Source organism: Rhinatrema bivittatum, chromosome 2 (genome assembly GCF_901001135.1).
Source record: "Rhinatrema bivittatum chromosome 2, aRhiBiv1.1, whole genome shotgun sequence".
Lineage (NCBI taxonomy): Eukaryota > Metazoa > Chordata > Amphibia > Gymnophiona > Rhinatrematidae > Rhinatrema > Rhinatrema bivittatum.
Window position 1 is genome coordinate 153,662,107 of NC_042616.1, and position 17,997 is coordinate 153,680,103.

General features: G+C 44.8%; 1 protein-coding gene across 2 annotated transcripts in view; it reads right to left on the bottom strand.

Annotated features, from left to right (window-relative positions):
- The window catches only part of STAM (signal transducing adaptor molecule), a 214,711-nt gene extending 198,506 nt beyond the window's left edge, over positions 1–16,205 (bottom strand). The window contains exon 1 of one of the 2 annotated variants that reach the window (XM_029588752.1): positions 16,026–16,205. In XM_029588752.1, coding sequence (XP_029444612.1) covers positions 16,026–16,065 — 40 coding nt within the window. In that variant the 5' untranslated portion in view covers positions 16,066–16,205. The remainder of the gene's footprint in view (positions 1–16,025) is intronic. The other variant, XM_029588751.1, reaches the window with a different exon arrangement.
- Between the last annotated feature and the right edge of the window lie 1,792 nt (positions 16,206–17,997).

Consider the following 17,997-nt stretch of genomic DNA (forward strand, 5'->3'; position numbering starts at 1 on the left):
TCAGAAGAAACCCTAGTGACTAACACCTGAATGGTCAAGCACATGGACCTGGCAGCCCCTGCCTGAGACATGCTCTTGACCAGTCAATTGTCCAGATTCAGGAAAATATGCACCACCACAGCCAGGCATTTTGTAAAGACCTGTGGGGCTGACACGAGCCCGAACGACAACACCCAGTACTAGAAGTGCTATTTTCCCCACCAGAAATTTGAGATACTACCTGTGACAGGGGAAGATCTCGATATGAGTGTATGCGTCCTTTAGGTCGAGGGAACACAACCAGTTCCCTTTTCACAAAAGAGGGATCAAGGTGCTCAGGGAAACCATCTTGAACTTTTCTTTTCTTAGAAACTTGTTCGAGACCCTTACGTCTAGGATGGGACAAAGTCCTCCTGTGCTCTTTTTGGCATCAGGAAGTACCTGAACTAGAATTCCCATCCTCTTTGCCCTGGTGGTACAAGCTCAACCACTCTGGCTGTTAAGAGGGAGGAGAGCTCTGGTAGTAGTACTTCCTGATGCACTACCAACCCACAAAATGGGCATGGAGGGAATTTGCCGAGACACCCAACAGATTCAATTGGTACCCTTGGAAGACATTGGACAGATCCCACTGGTCTGAGGTTATACTGGGCCACTGGCTCACAAAGAACCAGATTCTGCCCCCTACCGGAAGGTATTTCGTCCTAGGTAAGGGCAACTGGCCTATACTCCCTGTGACCCAGTCAAAACACCGTCCCTGGAGTTAACAGAGTCTGGCTGGGGCTTGGAGGCTCTCTGCTGCCTGGGACGGCCACAGAAGCCCTGATGATGTTGAAGGGAGTGAGCAGGCAGGCAGAGGATAGTTCTTCCTTTGGAGAAAGAAAGGCTTCCTTGGCCCCGCTAGCCTCCTGGATAAGGACGGGTCCAGAGTACTGGCAGATAGTTGGAAGCTTTCATGGTGATCCCGAAGTTGGGCCATAGCATCCCTCACCCTATCTTAGAAGAGATTCTCTCCAGTACACAGCATGTCAACGAGTTGTTCCTGTACCACTGGTAAAAGATCAGAGGCCCCTCAGCCATGCCATTCAAGATAGCATCTCTTGATGCTATCTTGAAAATATCGTAGGTCGCTCGGACCTCGTGTTTTCCGTACCACAGGCCTTTATGCACCAGTGACACGAGTTTAATCTTGCTGCTGTTAAAGCAGCTGCTCAGCCACCTCCTGCACCTGCTTCCAGGTGTCCTGCGAGTACTGGCTCATGTAGAGAGCTGCTAGGCAGCAATGCAGGCAATAAGCATGGTGGCCTTGGAACACCTTCCTCCCAAGAGCGTCCATCGCACTGTGGTCCTTCCTCAGGGGCACAGAGGAATGGGTCCGAGAGCACTCTGCCCTCTTGAGGACGGATTCGACTATCACAGACCGGTGAGGCAGCTGATGTTTACTGAATCTGGTAGCCTTCTAGAAAAGGTAGACCCCCAGCCAGTTACTTATTAACAGGAGGCACTGTGAGGGGGTATTCCCATATCCTCAGCAGTAGTTCCTTACAGATCTTGTGTACCGGGACCGCCATGATCTCCTTAGGGGGCTCCACGAACTGGAGGATCTCAGGCATTTTATGCCTGGCATCCTCCTCCATTAAAAGCTGAAATGGGATGGCCTCCGCTGTCACACTCACAAACCCTGTGAAGGTTAAGTCCTCAGAGTGAGACTTCCTTCGCTCATCTGGAGTAGAAGGATCTGACGGGAGATCATCAGAGCCCTCCTTGGACTCCGAAGATTCATGCCCCCAAGGGTCATAGTGGACCTCATCCTCACTGTATGCTACAGGGGATGGGGCCCTTGGTGCTCGATCTACTTCCAGAGGTGCAGGCACCAGTAAAACTGGATGGGGGACTACAGGCCTCGGTGGAGATTTCTCCTTGGAGTAAACAACAATGACCATATCAGTAGGAGGCAGCCTTGGTACCCCGCCAGGTATAGATGCTGTCCTGAGAACCGGCATCCACTTGGTTTATAACATACCAATAAGCACATTGAGCTTCTCCAGCAGCAGTAGGATGATGAGCAGCACTGGCTCCGGTGTCAGTGTCACAGGCCTGATGCCCTGCAGTGTCTAATCCACCACCAGCTGGACTCAATGCTCCAACTCCTCCTCAAACACTGCTGATGCCAACACTGATTGGGAGGAAGGAGAAGTGACCAGATCTTCTTTGGACCTGCAAGGCAGATTGGTGACTGGCACCAGGACCGGTGGAGAAAGTCAAACCCACAGCACAAATAGAGGATTGGCCCTCGTCACTGCGAGGTCACTTCAGGAGCATTGTGGCATGAGCAGGTGCATCCCTGCACCTGGCACCGTACCGATGCTTCTTAGGCTTCTTTCAATGCTCAGCCCAGTCTTTCCCCAGTGGCAAGGCCAATGAACCTGGCATCCTTGGGCTTGAGGAGATAGACAATGGTCGGTCTCTGGCACCCCTATCTGCCGACAGCACCGATGGCCCACCAGTGTCGATAATGCTGTGGCCATTGGTGCAGTCCAAGGTCCATCGATGCCAATGCCACAGATGCAGATGGCTCAAACTTCCTCAATCCAAAGAGCTGATCTATCTTGTCAAGTCCCTTTGGGGGACAACCCCAGAAAAGTCTTATGATGCCCCCATGCAGAGGACACATTATCTCATGTGGATTTGTGATGGAAATGATCCTCGGGCACCGGGGGCATCGACAAAAACCGGACGACAGAAAGGGGGTCACAGACACAAAACAATGGCATCTGCCATCGATGGCCGGCGGGCACCGAGGAACCACTGCCACAGGGGGAAAATTGATCACAAAAGGAAGCTTACCAAAAACACCAAAAACCCTGGACTAGGACACTATTGGGAGGCACCAAGAGGGACCCGGACACAATACCAATAACTATGAAAAAACGCAATGAAAAGAAAAACTTTCCACTAGACCAAAAATAGCCAAAGTGAGCTCACTCAGACCACGAGGCTTACAGCTCCACAGAAAAGAAGAGAATGGAGAGGGATCTCACATGGACCGGGCATTGGTTATAAGGCATGCTAGGCATGCTTAGTGTGCCTAGTCAAAGTTTTAGAAATTTTGACGCAAGTTTTCAGCATCGGGGCTCCATTTGATGATGTCACCCATGTCCTCTGAGAATAATCAAAATACTGATGGGAAGCAAGCGATAGTAAAGATGGAGATGTCAAACAAGCATTGCCTAAACTAGAGGCAATGATAAATGGGTCACTTCCAACTCAGTGTTTGAGACACAGCAATGGTTTAAAGTCTGCTTCTATAGGGAAAAGTTAAATGCCAACCTCTAGTGGTTGACAGAATTCAAAATTCTTGTTCATGCTAATGACCAGGAAGAGGTTGTTGAGATGTGTGTGATATTGACTTAGTATTCAAAATTAAGAGGCATAAAACAGCTGATGTTTACAATTTGCCTTGTGGGAGCATGACTAAAACAAGGGACACTATGAAGGTTATTTGTAGAACTTTATCATCATGCGTGGCATGTTTCCATCTTACTGTTGCAAACACTTTTTCTCAGATTTAATCACAGTGGGCAAAGTCTGCAAACAACATTTTTATGGGATCCTATTATTTGCCAAGTCTGTGCAATAATGACAGCACTCAGATGACGGCTATTTTATAGGCTGGATTTATATTTTGGATTTCTTGTTAAATGGCCAATAACTGAAAAAAAAAACCAACAAAAAAAAAAACCTTAAATTGTCCACAAATTCAGAGATCTACAGAACATTATTATTAAAGGTAGGACAATACTGATTTGCAATCTTAAAAGGCAATTTGCACGTGATCTGTGTAAATATATCCAGTTTACAAAATCATGAGTGTGGTGAAACAGGTAAAAAAAGGACAGTTATTTACCATTTCTCAAAATATTAAAACAAAGGAAATTCCATGAAAATAAAACCCAACAGATACAAAACAATTTGTACAAAGTGCTTCTTCACACCATGCGCAATCAAGCAGTTGAATCAATCGCCGGAGGACATGGTCAAAGCAACTAGAATAGTGAGGTTTAAGAAAAGTTTGACCAAGTTCCTGGAGGAAAAATCCATAACACATTATTAGCCAGGTAGACGAAGGAAAGCTTTTGCTATATCTGGGAGCGAGTAACAGTAAATAGATCTACTTTATGGGATCTGTCAGGTACTTGCAACCTGGCTGGCCGCTGTCGGAGACAAGATGCTGGGCTTGATGGACCTTGATTTGACCGAGCCATGGTATTTCCTAGATTCAGGGAGATCTACTGAACCTATCAGTCTACCCAGAGACTACATGAATAAATTGCACAGAACTGGAGAAAGTGAGGAGCCTTGGGGAACCCCACATGATACATTTATAGGGCACTTGACATAGACGGTGGCCAGCATCCCTCAAGATATTAGTCAATGCAGAACCTGTCCCCCAATCCTGTATAGATGATGCCTGTAGAGGAGGTCTGCATGATTGACTAATCAAAAGCTGCTTTCATATCCAGTAACACAAGGAGGATTTGCTCTTCCCTAATGATATACTGCAGAAGCTTATCCAATAGTGAAATCACGAAGCGCTGTGACCAAATAGAAAACAGGCAGTTTCTCTCCTCCAGAACCAAGGGTAATTAAGAGGTCACTACCCTTGCGATGAGTTTTGCCATAAAGGAAACATTTGCAATAGGCCTATAACTGGCACAAAGAAAGATCCAAATTTGTATTTTTCATATAGGCATTATCATTGTACCTGGGAACTCTCCTGATTTGGCCCGGAAACTCCAGAACTCTAAAGTAAATGCCGAGTCCTGCTGCAGAAACAAGAAAAGACTGGAAAAAGAAATCAGTTGGGTCATGCAGGTAAGGAGGAAGAGCAGCTTCGGCCAATTTAAGAACATGCCATACTGGGTCAGACCAAGGGTCCATTGTGTCTCCAACAGTGGTCAATCCAGGTCATAAGAACCTGGCAAGTACCCAAAAACTAAGTCTATTCCATGTTACTCTTGCTAGTAATAGCAGTGGCTATTTTCTAAGTCAACTTAATTAATAGCAGGTAATGGACTTCTCCAAGAATTTATCCAATCCTTTTTTAAATACAGCTATACTAACTGCACTAACCACATCCTCTGGCAACAAATTCCAGACTTTAATTGTGCGTTGAGGGAAAAAGAACTTTCTCCGATTAGTTTTAAATGTGCCCCATGCTAACTTCATGGAGTGCCCCCTAGTCTATTATCCGAAAGAGTAAATAACTGATTCACATTTACCCATTCTAGACCTCCCATGAGTTTAAACACCTCTATCATATCCCCCCTCAGCCGTCTCTTCTCCAAGCTGAAAAGTCCTAACCTCTTTGGTCTATCCTCATAGGGGAGCTGTTCCATTCCCCTTATCATTTTGGTTGCCCTTCTCTGTACCTTCTCCATCGCAACTATATCTTTTTAGAGATGCAGCGACCAGAATTGTACAAGGTATTCAAGGTGCAGTCTCACCATGAAGTGATACAGAGGCATTATGACATTTTCTGTTTTATTCACCATCCCCTTTCTAATAATTCCCAACATTCTATTTGCTTTTTTGACTGCCGTAGCACACTGAACCGACGATTTCAATGTGTTATCCACTATGACGCCTAGATCTCTTTCTTGATTGGTAGCTCCTAATTTGGAACCTAACATTCAGGCCGATACAGTACAGAGCGCACTGTCAACCCGCGTTTGGACACACGTTTGACGCGCTAGCTTTACCCCTTATTCAGTATGGGGTAATAGCGCTTCGAAAACGCGTGTCCAACCCCCTCCGAAACAAATAGCGCCCGCAACATGCAAATGCATGTTGATGGCCCTATTAGTTATTCCCGCGCAATTCAGTAAGTAAAATGTGCAGCCAAGCCGTACATTTTACTTTCAGAAATTAGCGCCTACCCAAAGTCAGGCGTTAATTTCTGCTGGCACCGGGAAAGTGTACAGAAAAGCAGTAAAAACTGCTTTTCTGTACACCCTCCAACTTAATAAGTTAAAAATAATTAAAAATAAAAAAATAGTTAAATCGGCCCGCGGCTCGAAAAACGGACGCTCAATTTTGCTGGCATCCGGTTTCCGAACCCATGGCTGTCATCAGGTTTGAGAACCAACGCTGGCAAAATTGAGCGTCGGCTGTCAAACTCACTGACAGCTGCTGCTCCTGTCATAAAAGAGGGGCTAGGCACGCGCTAGTGTCCCTAGTGCCTCTTTTTACCACGAGCCCTAATTTGAATATTTTCTTTTACTGAATCGCGCACACAGGAGAGTGGCCTGTGCGTGTGCCCGCTCTCCCGCGACTTTCACTGTCTCGGCCTGATTGTGTAACTATAGCATGGGTTATTTTTCCCTATATGCATCACTTGCACTTATCCACAAATTTCTTCTGCCATTTGGATGCCTAATGTTCCAGTCTCACAAGGTCTTCCTGCAATTTATCACAATCTGCTTGTGATTTAACTACTATGAATAAATTTTGTATCATCTGCAAATTTGATTACCTCATTCATCGTATTCCTTTCCAGATCATTTATAAATATACAAGCCGTTAAGCCCATTAAAAACGGGCAAGATTCCATCGGTCAGACCAGCATGGTTAGAGCCGCTCTGTTCTCCACAACTTCCCTTTTCCTTCCATCCCCTCTCATCTTCCCTTTCCTTCCCCTCTCACCTCATCTACAACCCCTTCCCTCTCCCAGCCCTCCTCTGCTATTTTTTCTCTTCTCCAGAACCTCTTACCCTTCCCACTTGTTCAGTCATATCCTCTTCCCTTTTCCTTCCTTCCCCTCTCACCTTCCCTTTCGTTCCCCTTCACCCTCAGCCCTCCTCCACAACTATACCCTTCGTACTTACACACATCCTCTTCCTTCCATCCCCGCTCATCTTCCCTTTCCTTCCCATCTCAACCCCTTCCCTCTCCCTCAGCCCTCCTCCACTCCCTTTTTCTGTACTCCACTTTACCCTTCCCATGTACTCACATCCTCTTCCTTCCCCTCCCACCTCCTCCACAACCCCGCCCCTCTCCCTCAGCCCTCCTCCTCTCTTATCCAGAACTCGTGCCTCAGCACCGGGCTCGTTGCTGGCCCGCCCGACGCTTAGATACCGCCGCCGTTGCTCCATGGGAGGTCTCCGGGTGTCTCTCGCGCGCGCCTCTCCACCGGACTCGTTGCTGAACTCCCCCCCCCCCCCCGCTCGGTGATGAGGCGCGCGAGAGACTCCAGGACACCTTCCATTTCTGTGTCTGTGTCGTCATCATCACTGCTTATCCCTGCGCAAGACAGAGACCCCCGGAGACCTTCTGTGCTGCCGCCGCTGTTCCTCCCCGCCGCTGCTCCATTTCCTCCTAGTGCCTAGTGCTCTCTACTGCGCATTTGAGGGCCGGTCAGATTGAAAAGTACAGGTCCCAATACAAATCCCTGAGGCACTCCACTGCCCACTCCCTTCCACAGAGAAAATTCTCCATTTAATCCTACTCTGTTTCCTGTCTTTTAGCCAGTTTGTAATCCATGAAAGGACATTGCCACCTATCCCATGACTTTTTACATTTTCTAGAAGCCTCTCATGAGGAACTTTGTCAAAAAAGTCTTCTGAAAATCCAAATACACTACATCAACCGGTTCACCTTTATCCACATGTTTATTAACTCCTTCAAAAAAGTGAAGCAGATTTGTGAGGCAAGACTTGCCTTAGGTAAAGCCATGCTGACTTTGTTCATTAAACCATGTCTTTCTATATGTTCTGTGATTTTGATATTTAGAACATTCCACTATTTTTCCTGGCACTGAAGTCAGGCTCACTGGTCTGTAGTTTCCCAGATCACCCCTGGAGCCTTTTTTAAATATTGGGGTTACATTAGCCACCCTCCAGTCTTCAAGTACAATGGATGACTTTAATGAATACAATTTTGTATTAATAGATCTGAAATTTCATTTTTGGCAGAAGAAGAAGCAAAGCAGCATCAGATCTGTGCAGTAGAAAGAGGGTTTCATGCTGCAGGAAAGGAAACAATTCAGCAGTTTGTCCCCAGAGGCTGAAAGAGGAGGTAATCGGGTCGGCTGCACAGGTCTGATGGAGAAGGCTGCTGCTCCACAGAGGGAGGGGGTGTGGTAAGCAGGGAGCTGCTATCACTGATAAGTTTGGGAGGGGAGAGGAAGGATGAGGCTGCTATCGTTGGTGGGTTCAGGGGAGGAGGATGGAGGAGGCTGCTATTGTTGGTTGGTTCAGTGGATTAGGAAGGAGGCGGCTATCGTTGGTGGGTGTGGGGAAAGAGGATGCTATTCCTTTGTGGATTCAGAACTGGGAAGAGGAAGGACAAGGCTGATGTCTTCAGTGATTTTTGGGGGGAAGAGATCAATCATTCCTGGTCACCCTGAGATTATCAAGGATTAGCAGGGGTGGGGGGCTGAATGCACACATACTCTCTAATATACAGACACTCAATAAAACAAACAATCACATTTTCACTCTCATACATGCTCAATTTTCACATTCACATACTCTCTCACAAATGCTCATTCTCCCCCCACACCCTCACTTTCCTCCCTCTTCTACATGCACACACACTATCATCGCTGTCCCTCTCAGACACCCTCAATCATTTTCTTCCCCACCCCCCCCCCCAAAAAAAAAAAGTCACCAATAGCAGCCTTATCCTTCCTCCTCCCTACAAACCCTCCAAGGACAGCAGCCTCCTCCTTCTCCCCACATCTTCCCACTGCAGGGCAGCAGCCTTCTCTGTCAGGCCCATGCAAATGACCGATTACCTTCTCCTCTAGCTATTGGGAGCAGATACGGACATGTTTCCTTTTCCACAGCATGGAACCCTCCTTCCACTGCACATATCTGATGCTACTTTACTTTCTCTTCTGAGTGGGCCCGATGCTCCTCCTTCCCACTTGAGTGGCCCAATTGATTTCTTCTTCCAGAGCCTCTTTCTTGTTTCTGCAGCAGGATCCAAAGTTTTTTGGTGTTGGCCCAGAGATTTGGCAATGTCTTTAGAATTCTGGAGTCTCGTGCAAATCTGGAGAGCTCCCAAGTATGAGAATGACTGAGTGGGTGTGGAAGAGGGACAGAGGTGAAAGTCTGTGCGTGCGTGTGCAAATGTGTGTAGAAAAAGGGAGAGAAGCAAGAAAACAGGAGAATGAACATGAGCAAGAGTATGTGTACATTTAAATGAGCATCTGTGTGTGTGTGACAATGAAAATCTGAGTGCATTTGTGTCTGAGCACGAGAGAATGTTTGTGTGCACAGAACCTCCCCAGCTAATCCATGATAATCTCAGGATGACCAGAAATCAAAGTTTCTCAGGTATTATTATTATTTGGTGTTTTAATTGGGATGGTGGGGAAGCCAACCTGACTGCAGGGAACTATTTATCATTTTTTGATAAATCCCACATGATTGGGGCAAAAGTGAGGATGAGGTCAGCTGGTGCTATTTTGAACATGACGTTGGCTGACCAGCAACCTGAGGGGATTATCAGGGAGCTGCTGTTCCACCAGTGATTGGAAGGTAATGGTCCAGAGGGGATGGGTGGGCCCGGGAGGAGTGCAACTGTGCTCACATAGGAGGGGGATTTTGCAAATGAGGAGAGCGGGGCAAGTCTGCAGGCTGCGCAGGCCCTTTAAAAGATAACAGCGCCATGTTATGGGGCCACCAACACATGGAGTCACTCTTATCACGGTATTCTTCCTGGTAATATTTCAATGCTGAAAAACATCCTGTGGGATTTAATAAGCTGTGGTACGTCATGATAAAGGTTAGTGAATCCCACATTATTTTTCCCTTCAGGGAAAATATTATACCTTAATAAATGACCCCCTTAAGTTGGTGTTGGAAGTACATCAAGAAAACAAAAACATTTAGCTTCTCAGCAAAATCCAAGAAGGGCATGGAGGTAAACTCACTGGAAAGAAACCCACACAATGCGAAAAGAATGTGCTAAATTGTCAGGGAAGAAAAGGACACAGTATTTAAGAAAACTTTCCCTCATACCACACTGAGCCCCTAATTGCTATATGTTGAAACATTAACATATTGTCTGTGATACTCCAAAGAGAAATAGATTGTTTGGGAAAGAAGACTGCAAACCAATCTGGAGAAAGACAAGAGGCTATCAATGAAAACAGAAAATATTCTTCACAAAACAAAGCATTTAAAAACCTTATGCTCTAACTTCACTCCCAGTTATAATCAAGGTGCTCAATTTGCTATTATAACTATAAAAATTCTGTTTGCAGTGTAAAATATATGTTCATTTATGGCCTTTAAAATAGTGAAAAATCATTGAACATGGAAAAAAATGTTTTATGATATATATATATATATTACAATTGTCTAATACATGCACATTTTAATGAAAATTTTAAATGTTTTTGGCAGCAGAGTAAGAACAGTTTTAATGGCCCAGCAACTGTTTTCTGCTCTTTTGGGTTTTCAGCTAAATGGGAACTGGGGCTGGTATCTGGCACCATCAGCATTTATTGACCACCAATTGGAGATTTCTGCCCTATTTTATATCCCCTTCAAACATAAGTCTAGTCATTACAGCAACAGGGCTCCTAGAACACTGTGAATGGGCCCTAAATCCAGTCACCAGGTACCACTACTGCATGGTGACTGGGACTCCTTTTCACACAGCCTCCACCACCATCCTCGGCTCTAGCCAGCCCAGGGAGCATAAGCCCTGGCCCAGGCATTACCACCAAGCCAGCCACAACACAGTGATCAAAACATGCTACGCAGCAGCACAGAGGGACTCCCACTGACCTACAGAGCAGGTGGTTGGCTGGAACAGAGAACACGAGTACCGTGTGTGTGTTTGCACGCACACACACGCGCAGGTGAAGAGATGATAGAAAGAAAACTCTAAGGTGATTGTCATCTGTTGAAAGAAAATGCTAGAGAGCCATTTTAATGGCAAAGTTTTATAAACAAGAAAATTATATTCAGTTGTTTAATATAGGAGCAAATCTGTGCAGGAATTAGCAATGAACTGTGGAAGAATGTGGAATGGACATTGGTATCTAGCCAGGAGCAGTAAAGCAGATAATCTTAATTCAATAGTACTAGTGCACTGTATGAAAAGCCATGATAGATATGTGGGTGTGCAAATAGGTGAGCTCCCCAGCAATAAAACACTGGACCTTTTCTATAAAAGAATATGTCTAGTAACAATGTTACCAGCTAGAGGTTATTGAAAGAATTTAATAATACCAAGCACCATGCGGTTTGAAGTGAGGGGGAAGAGAGGTTGTATATGTAAAAGTGCACAGACACACACACACACAAACTAGCTAATATTACATGCAACATACAGAATTTATATGGCTAGGTTGAGATATATATTTCATTAAATTTCTACTAAGCTTGCCTACAAATTGTCTCCCTCAAGATGTTTACTGTATGTTCCTACCACTTAAGTTAAAGATAATAGTAGTTCAATTTAGTTTTGATAAACTTGTGGTAAAGGTTACTTTCATGTTAAATTATGACTGAAAGAGGTATGTAAGAAAATATGTGGATCTAAAGTGTCTGGTGGAGATTGAAAAAATGAGTTAAGGTGATGCAAAAATGTTAAAAGGTGGGGAGGCTTACAAAACGCATAAGGAGCTAACACATGAGAATGGAAATGACTCTCTCACATACAATTATGAGACCAGAGTAATGAAGTACGATAATATATTCACAGCATTACTAGTCTTTGCTCAACTGGCTTGAAAACTGCATTAGGGCTTGCTGAAGGGAGGCAAGAGTTGTGAACAATTTGTAGTGTAATAAGGTATAGACTAGTCACTAGAGGATGTTAAGAAAGTGAGAATATGGCAAGGTTATGAAAAGTAGAGGCTGCCAGGAAATGTATCAACTCAATTGGTTGGAGGCTGATCTTAGGTCTACAGAGCAATGATGAATAGAAAGGTTCAAACAAAAGCAATTAACTACTTGTGAGGAATGAAGCTGGAGGCCAGAGGCCCACTTTCCAGCAAAGAATCCATTGATGGTATGCTAATTGTGGTTGGACACACAGGAGGAGATAAGAATAGAATGATAAAAGATTGGGAACTATTTCTCATGCAAGAGGGAAACTTAGGAAGTTTCATGCAGAGAAACATTTAGATATATTAAAATCTTTGGGGAATCCATTTTGACAACTGCTCTGAGGACAACTATGAATGTAGGCAGATAATCAAGTGATGCCAATGGTTAATCATTATTTAATTATAGAATTGGGACACATTCTGGAGTATAAAGTGAAAATGTGAAAGGTTATGCAGCTCTTGATTTCTGGCTGATTTGCAGTTAGGGTTGCCTTCTGCCAACTGCCTGGTTTTGAACAGGACAGTCCAGTTTTCTGTTCACCTGTATAGTGTCCAGTTGAAAGTACTGACTGGACACTAAAAATCTGTCTCCTGTGACAGGCAGCTCCTTTCCCCTACAGCCCTGCACCATTTCATGTTTATAGGCAGGGGAAGGGACAAAGGCAGAAGGAGCAGCTTGAAAGTGGAGCTGCAGCCCTGCCCTATCTCCTCGCCCCCTACAGTTATAGTATCGCTGTAGGGAGTGGGGTGGGCCCCCTCCCTCCAGGCATACTCTCCTTAGCAGTTGCTCTGGGGCTCTTCCCTCCACCTCCTCCTCTCTCTTCTGTGATTGGAAGCTGTGGGGAGAGGGGATGGGAACACAGCTCAAACTCTCCCTCCTCTTGGCTGCTCTAGCAGCATTTTCTGCATAGCTCAGGAATGCTTCAGAAGAGAGAACGAAGCATAGAGGAGGCAAAAAAAAAAAAAAAAGACAGGATGGGAGAGAAAATAAGAGGATGCAGGGAATGGAGAAGGGAGGGAGGAATAAAGGGGGAGTTGCACATGCTGGATGAGAGAGCCAGAGGTGCCACATGGAAGGAAGGAAGGGGAAAGAGGGGGCACAGGGAATGAAGGAGGGAGGGAGAGAGAGAGAGAGAGAGGAGGGTGCAGAGGCTGGAGGGACAGTCAGAGAATGGCACAGGGGATGGAGTAGGGAGAGTCAGTAGAGCACAGGAAAGGTTGGAGGAGCAGGAGGAGAAAATAGTGGGAGCTAAGGATTAAAAAACAGGAGGGCACAGAAAATGAAGGTAGAGAGAGGGGGCACAGGACCTGGAGAATTCAGGAAAAGGGACAAGGCAGAGCACAGGAGACAGGAGGGAGAAAGATAAGGGGCAGTGGGAAGGGAAAGAGAGACAGTTGTGATACACCAAAGGAGGGAAAAGAGAGAGGACAGGAGCAGGGGACAAATATATATGCAGATCTCCAGTCATGGTCTATGAAAAAGTTGGTAACCCTATTTGCAGTGGGGTCATCTCCCCTCCTTGGTGAACATTACCATGTGAAGCCATTTCTCAATGAGAAAGGAAGCCTCACAAGACTGTTGGAATAACTGCTGCTAGAAAACAATAGTATACTTTACACAAGATATATCTGTTTAACACAGAGATGCATATCCAGGCCCTCACGTTTGGTCACTCCCATCACAGTTTTGTTGGGATGTGTTCCAACTTCTAACCACTGGGATTCCTAGAGTGCAAAACAATAGAGGGTGGAAAAAAATTCAGGAGCAAGAGGTACAAGAGAGGGATGGGGATCAGCATAGCAGGAGCCAGTTGTTCAGGGCAGGTATAGGGGCTGATGCAAAGATAAGGAGATTAAAAAAAAAAAAAAAGAGCAGGCAGGGGGAAGTTAGCCATTGAAGGCTTCAGTGGCAAGGCAGAAGGAAGGGGAATGCAGATGCAAATAACAGCAGCAGGAGAGAGGCTGGGAGTCAACACAAGGTTTTTATTTTTCAGAGATACAGCTGGGAATCCTGTTTGTTTCAAGTACTATAAGGACAACTAGGCAGTGCTTATAAAGGAGGCGGCATGTGGCAGTCCCAGTACAGCACCAACATGGAGATCACTAGGACTGTGTGCCAACCTGTTTCAGAACAAAAGAGGGGATTGATACAAGATGCAGCAGATGAATAGCAATTGAATATCAGATACATGGAGTGGCCTATAAAGTAATCCTCAATATGAGAAACAGACTAAAAGACCTGGAAGAAGGTGATTGTATTATATAGCACATGCAGTTATGGATCCAGAGCAGCACAGTATAAACTAGACAAAAGGTGATTTTCAGTTTCACACCATGGCAATAGTGCCTGTGGAGCAGCAAAGTAGGTGATGGGAATAAAAAGTATACAGATAGAGTCTCTGGACAGTGAGTGAATGGTGGAGAGGGAGAGCAGAAGGAATGGTGAATGATGAGGGACCAGATAGAGATGCAGACAGAAGAGTAATGGCAAAGGCTTGAGAGAGTACTGGACAGACAGAGCACTTACGAACCAGACAGAGATGCAGACAGAAAAGGAGCGATGAGGGACCTAAGAGTGATTTGGCCTGGAAAGCAGCACAGAGAGCCCCCCCAAGCAATAAAGCAGGTAATCTGAATTGCTAGTTGTGTTAGTATATTGTATAAAAAGCTGTGTTAGATATATAAAGGTTGGCACATGGATGGGTTGCCTAAGAATGGCAAACTGCATTTTCTATAAAAGATCTGAATAGTAGCAAATTCACCAGTTAGGTTTTGCTGGAAGAATGTGATAAACCCAGGTACCATGGGTTACCTAGTTAGGGGAAGAAAGGATGTAGGTATATGTGTATGGACAAATATATAACTAGCTAACATGATATGCTGCATACAGATGTTATTTAGTTAGAATGAGATGTTGACTAAGGTTGTCTAGAAGCTGTACTTTCAAAGAGTTCACAAATGACAAGAGCATACAGTACAAGAAAGTAAGTTCAATTACATTTTGCAAAACTTGTGAGGTTACTTTGCTGTTAAATTATAACTTAAAGGGCAATGTGAGAAACATAGTTCTAAATGTACATGGAGGAAATTGAATTATTTTATACTACTAGTTTTTCAATGACTTAACAGATTAATTCAAGAATGGTTTCATTTACCATTAGAGACTGTCCTCTTTGAGAAAGCATGGTAAACAGAGATACAGTACTAGTGTAAACAAAATTGAGAATAAGCATGTCTTATTTTGAACTGTGTAGGAATTTAAATTTGGGGAGATTCATGATACCCATTAGGAGCTAACACAGGAGACTGGAATTGGCTATCATACAATAGGGAAATCAGAGTAATGTAGTGGGAAAGTATATTCACAGCTTTACGAGCTTCTGCAAAACTGGCTGGAAATGGCATTAGGACATTATTATTTATTATTATATACCAACATTCGATCTGAGATATCACATCGGTTTACATTTAGGTACTGTAGGTATTTCCCTATCCCCAGAGGGCTTACAATCTAACAGGCCGATATAGTGCAAACACCCACTCTCCTGTGCATGCGCTGTACTGTATCAGCCCGAAAGTTTGTGGCAATGGAAGGTAAAGTGACTTGCCCAAGATCACAAGGAGCTCAAACCCTGGTCTCCTGGTTCGTAGCCCACTGCTTTAACCACTAGGCTATTCCTCCTCCCTAGGAATAAAAAACTAACTGCAGTGTAAAAAGATAGCGATGAAGTTTGAGATAATTAAAGCAGAACATGTCAGGGATCTGGGAACAAGAGGAAGCCATGAAGTTTATGAACCAAATGGGGATCAGACAGTGATGCCTGCAGAGCACTGATGAACAAAAGGGTTTAAACAAAAAAAAAAAACAATTAACTACTACTTATAAGATAATTAAGCTGGAGCCAAGAGGCCAACAGTAAACTAGATCTTGTGAAAACATTTAAAAACATATATTTACAAATAAAGAGCGCGGGCTAATTTGGTTCTTTCTAGATACCAAATCAGAGCTGCCCCAGTGCATGTGTTACCGATGGTCTGGGACCTTTATGCGAGCGAGACCGGGGTTGGGAGGCTTTGTTTCTTTGGGGGGCGCGCATGCGCCCTGCTGCCCGGTACAGAAGTGGCGCCAGCCGTGACTCGGGAGCCCGTCCCGGGACGTGCTGAGCCGGTGCTGCGGGCGGGAGCTGCAACTCACCCACATCCTGATCGAAGGGGTTGGACGTAAACAGCGGCATCTCTGGCGGGCCCTCGGCCCCCTCCCGTGCGACGGGAGGCCTGGCGCAGAAAGAGATGTGGTGAGGGGAGAAGGCGGGAGTTCCCTCCCTCCTGCTGTACAACAGCAACAGTGACGGATCTCCGGGGACCTGCGGGCACAGCTGAGCATGCCGGGAAACAGGGCTGCCCAAGCCGCTGCCTGACTCTGACGCGCCATAATTACAAATAGAAACGAGAACATTGGGCGAGGGAGGCGCGATAGCAGACTCTGAATCAATTCAGATGTTGCAGTTCCGCTCTATTCTGGACGTTGGTGTCTGAGGCTTGTTCTGTTTATAATCCTATTTAGAATTGCTTCGACTAAAGTGTAAGGGCAACGTAGAAGCTGTGTCCATCGCACCCTGCAAAGGGCTTACAGTCAGCTGGCCAAATCATGTGATGATGAGAGTGTGGGGAGGGGAGCAGAGTACGTGAGCTCTTTTTCTCTGTCTTTTAGAATGATCGGTGTTGTCAGGTAGGCAAACAAGTCCAAGAGAGAGAGACAGAGGTAGGGAGCCAGCAGAAAACTTTGATTGTCGAAGGTACTATTATGAATCTTGTTTTTTTTTTTCATTTAGTTTAAGGGTCAGTCAGGCTTTGCTTTTAAGGAGGGAGCAGTGTGGGGCTCCCACTCTGGTAGAGATCCAAAGCCAGTTTATGAATCTGGTCTGGAACAGGGGAAACAAGTAAAAAGATTAGTCCAGTGTGCAGCAGAGGTATAGAAGCTGGAAATCAGGTACATCCTTCACATTAAAAAATAATCTAATAAGCCTGTGATGGGAATAAAGATGAAACAGTGAAAGAAGTGGTGCATAACAGTGAGGGACTAGGGAGAAAGAAAAATCAGGTAGGGTGGGACAGGATGGCAAGGAACAGTATGGGACTGAAGAGCGATTCAAACTGATGCTGAGTGGGAAGGGAATCAGATAGAGAGTCAGACAAACGAGGAATGGTGAGGTCCCAGAGAGATTTGGAGAGATGAAGAATGGCGAGGGATGTGAGAGATGCAAACAGATGTGGAGTAGCAACTGACCAGAAGAGATGCAGGACGCAAGATGAACACAACACAGTTATCAAAACATGCTAGACAGTAGCACAGAGGGACTCCCACTCTCCTAGAAAGCAGGAATGGAGAAAAGGAGTATTGTGTATGAGTATGCGCGCACACACACATAAGCAAGGGGATGATAGAAAGATACTTCTGAGGTGATTGTCATCTTTTGAAAGAAAATGCTGAAGTTTTATAAAGAAGATAATTATATCCAGTTGTTTTATTTATTTATTTAGTGGCTTTTCTGTACCGACATTAGAGGGTACATCATGTTGGTTTACATAAACTGGCATGATGTACCCACTAATGCCAGTATAGAAAAGGTTTTAAATAAATAAACAATAGGTAGAAAATACAATGAACATGGGCAGGGAATGGGAGTACAGAGAACAATAACAAGCGTAACGAGTTACATGATAGAGAAGTGAGAGAAGAGAAGCGCAAGAAACAGGTAAACAATGTAGGAACAAAGATGTGCAGGAATTAGCAATGAACTCTGGAAGAATGTGGAATGGACATTGGCAGCTAGCCAGGAGCAGTAAAGCAGATAATCTTAATTCAGTAGTACTAGTGTATTGTATAAGAAGCTATGGTAGATATGTGGGCATGTAAATGGGTGGGCTCCCCAGCAATAAAACACTGGACCCTTTCTATAAAAGAATCTGTCTAGTAGCAATATCACCAGCTAGAAGACTATTGAAAGAATTTGGTAACATCAAGCACCATAGGGTTTGTAGTGAGGGGAAAGAAAGATTGTATATGTAAAAGTGTACAGACACACACACAAACTAGCTAATATTATATGCTGCATACAGAATTTATATGGCTAGGTTGAGATATATATTTCATTAAATTTCTACTA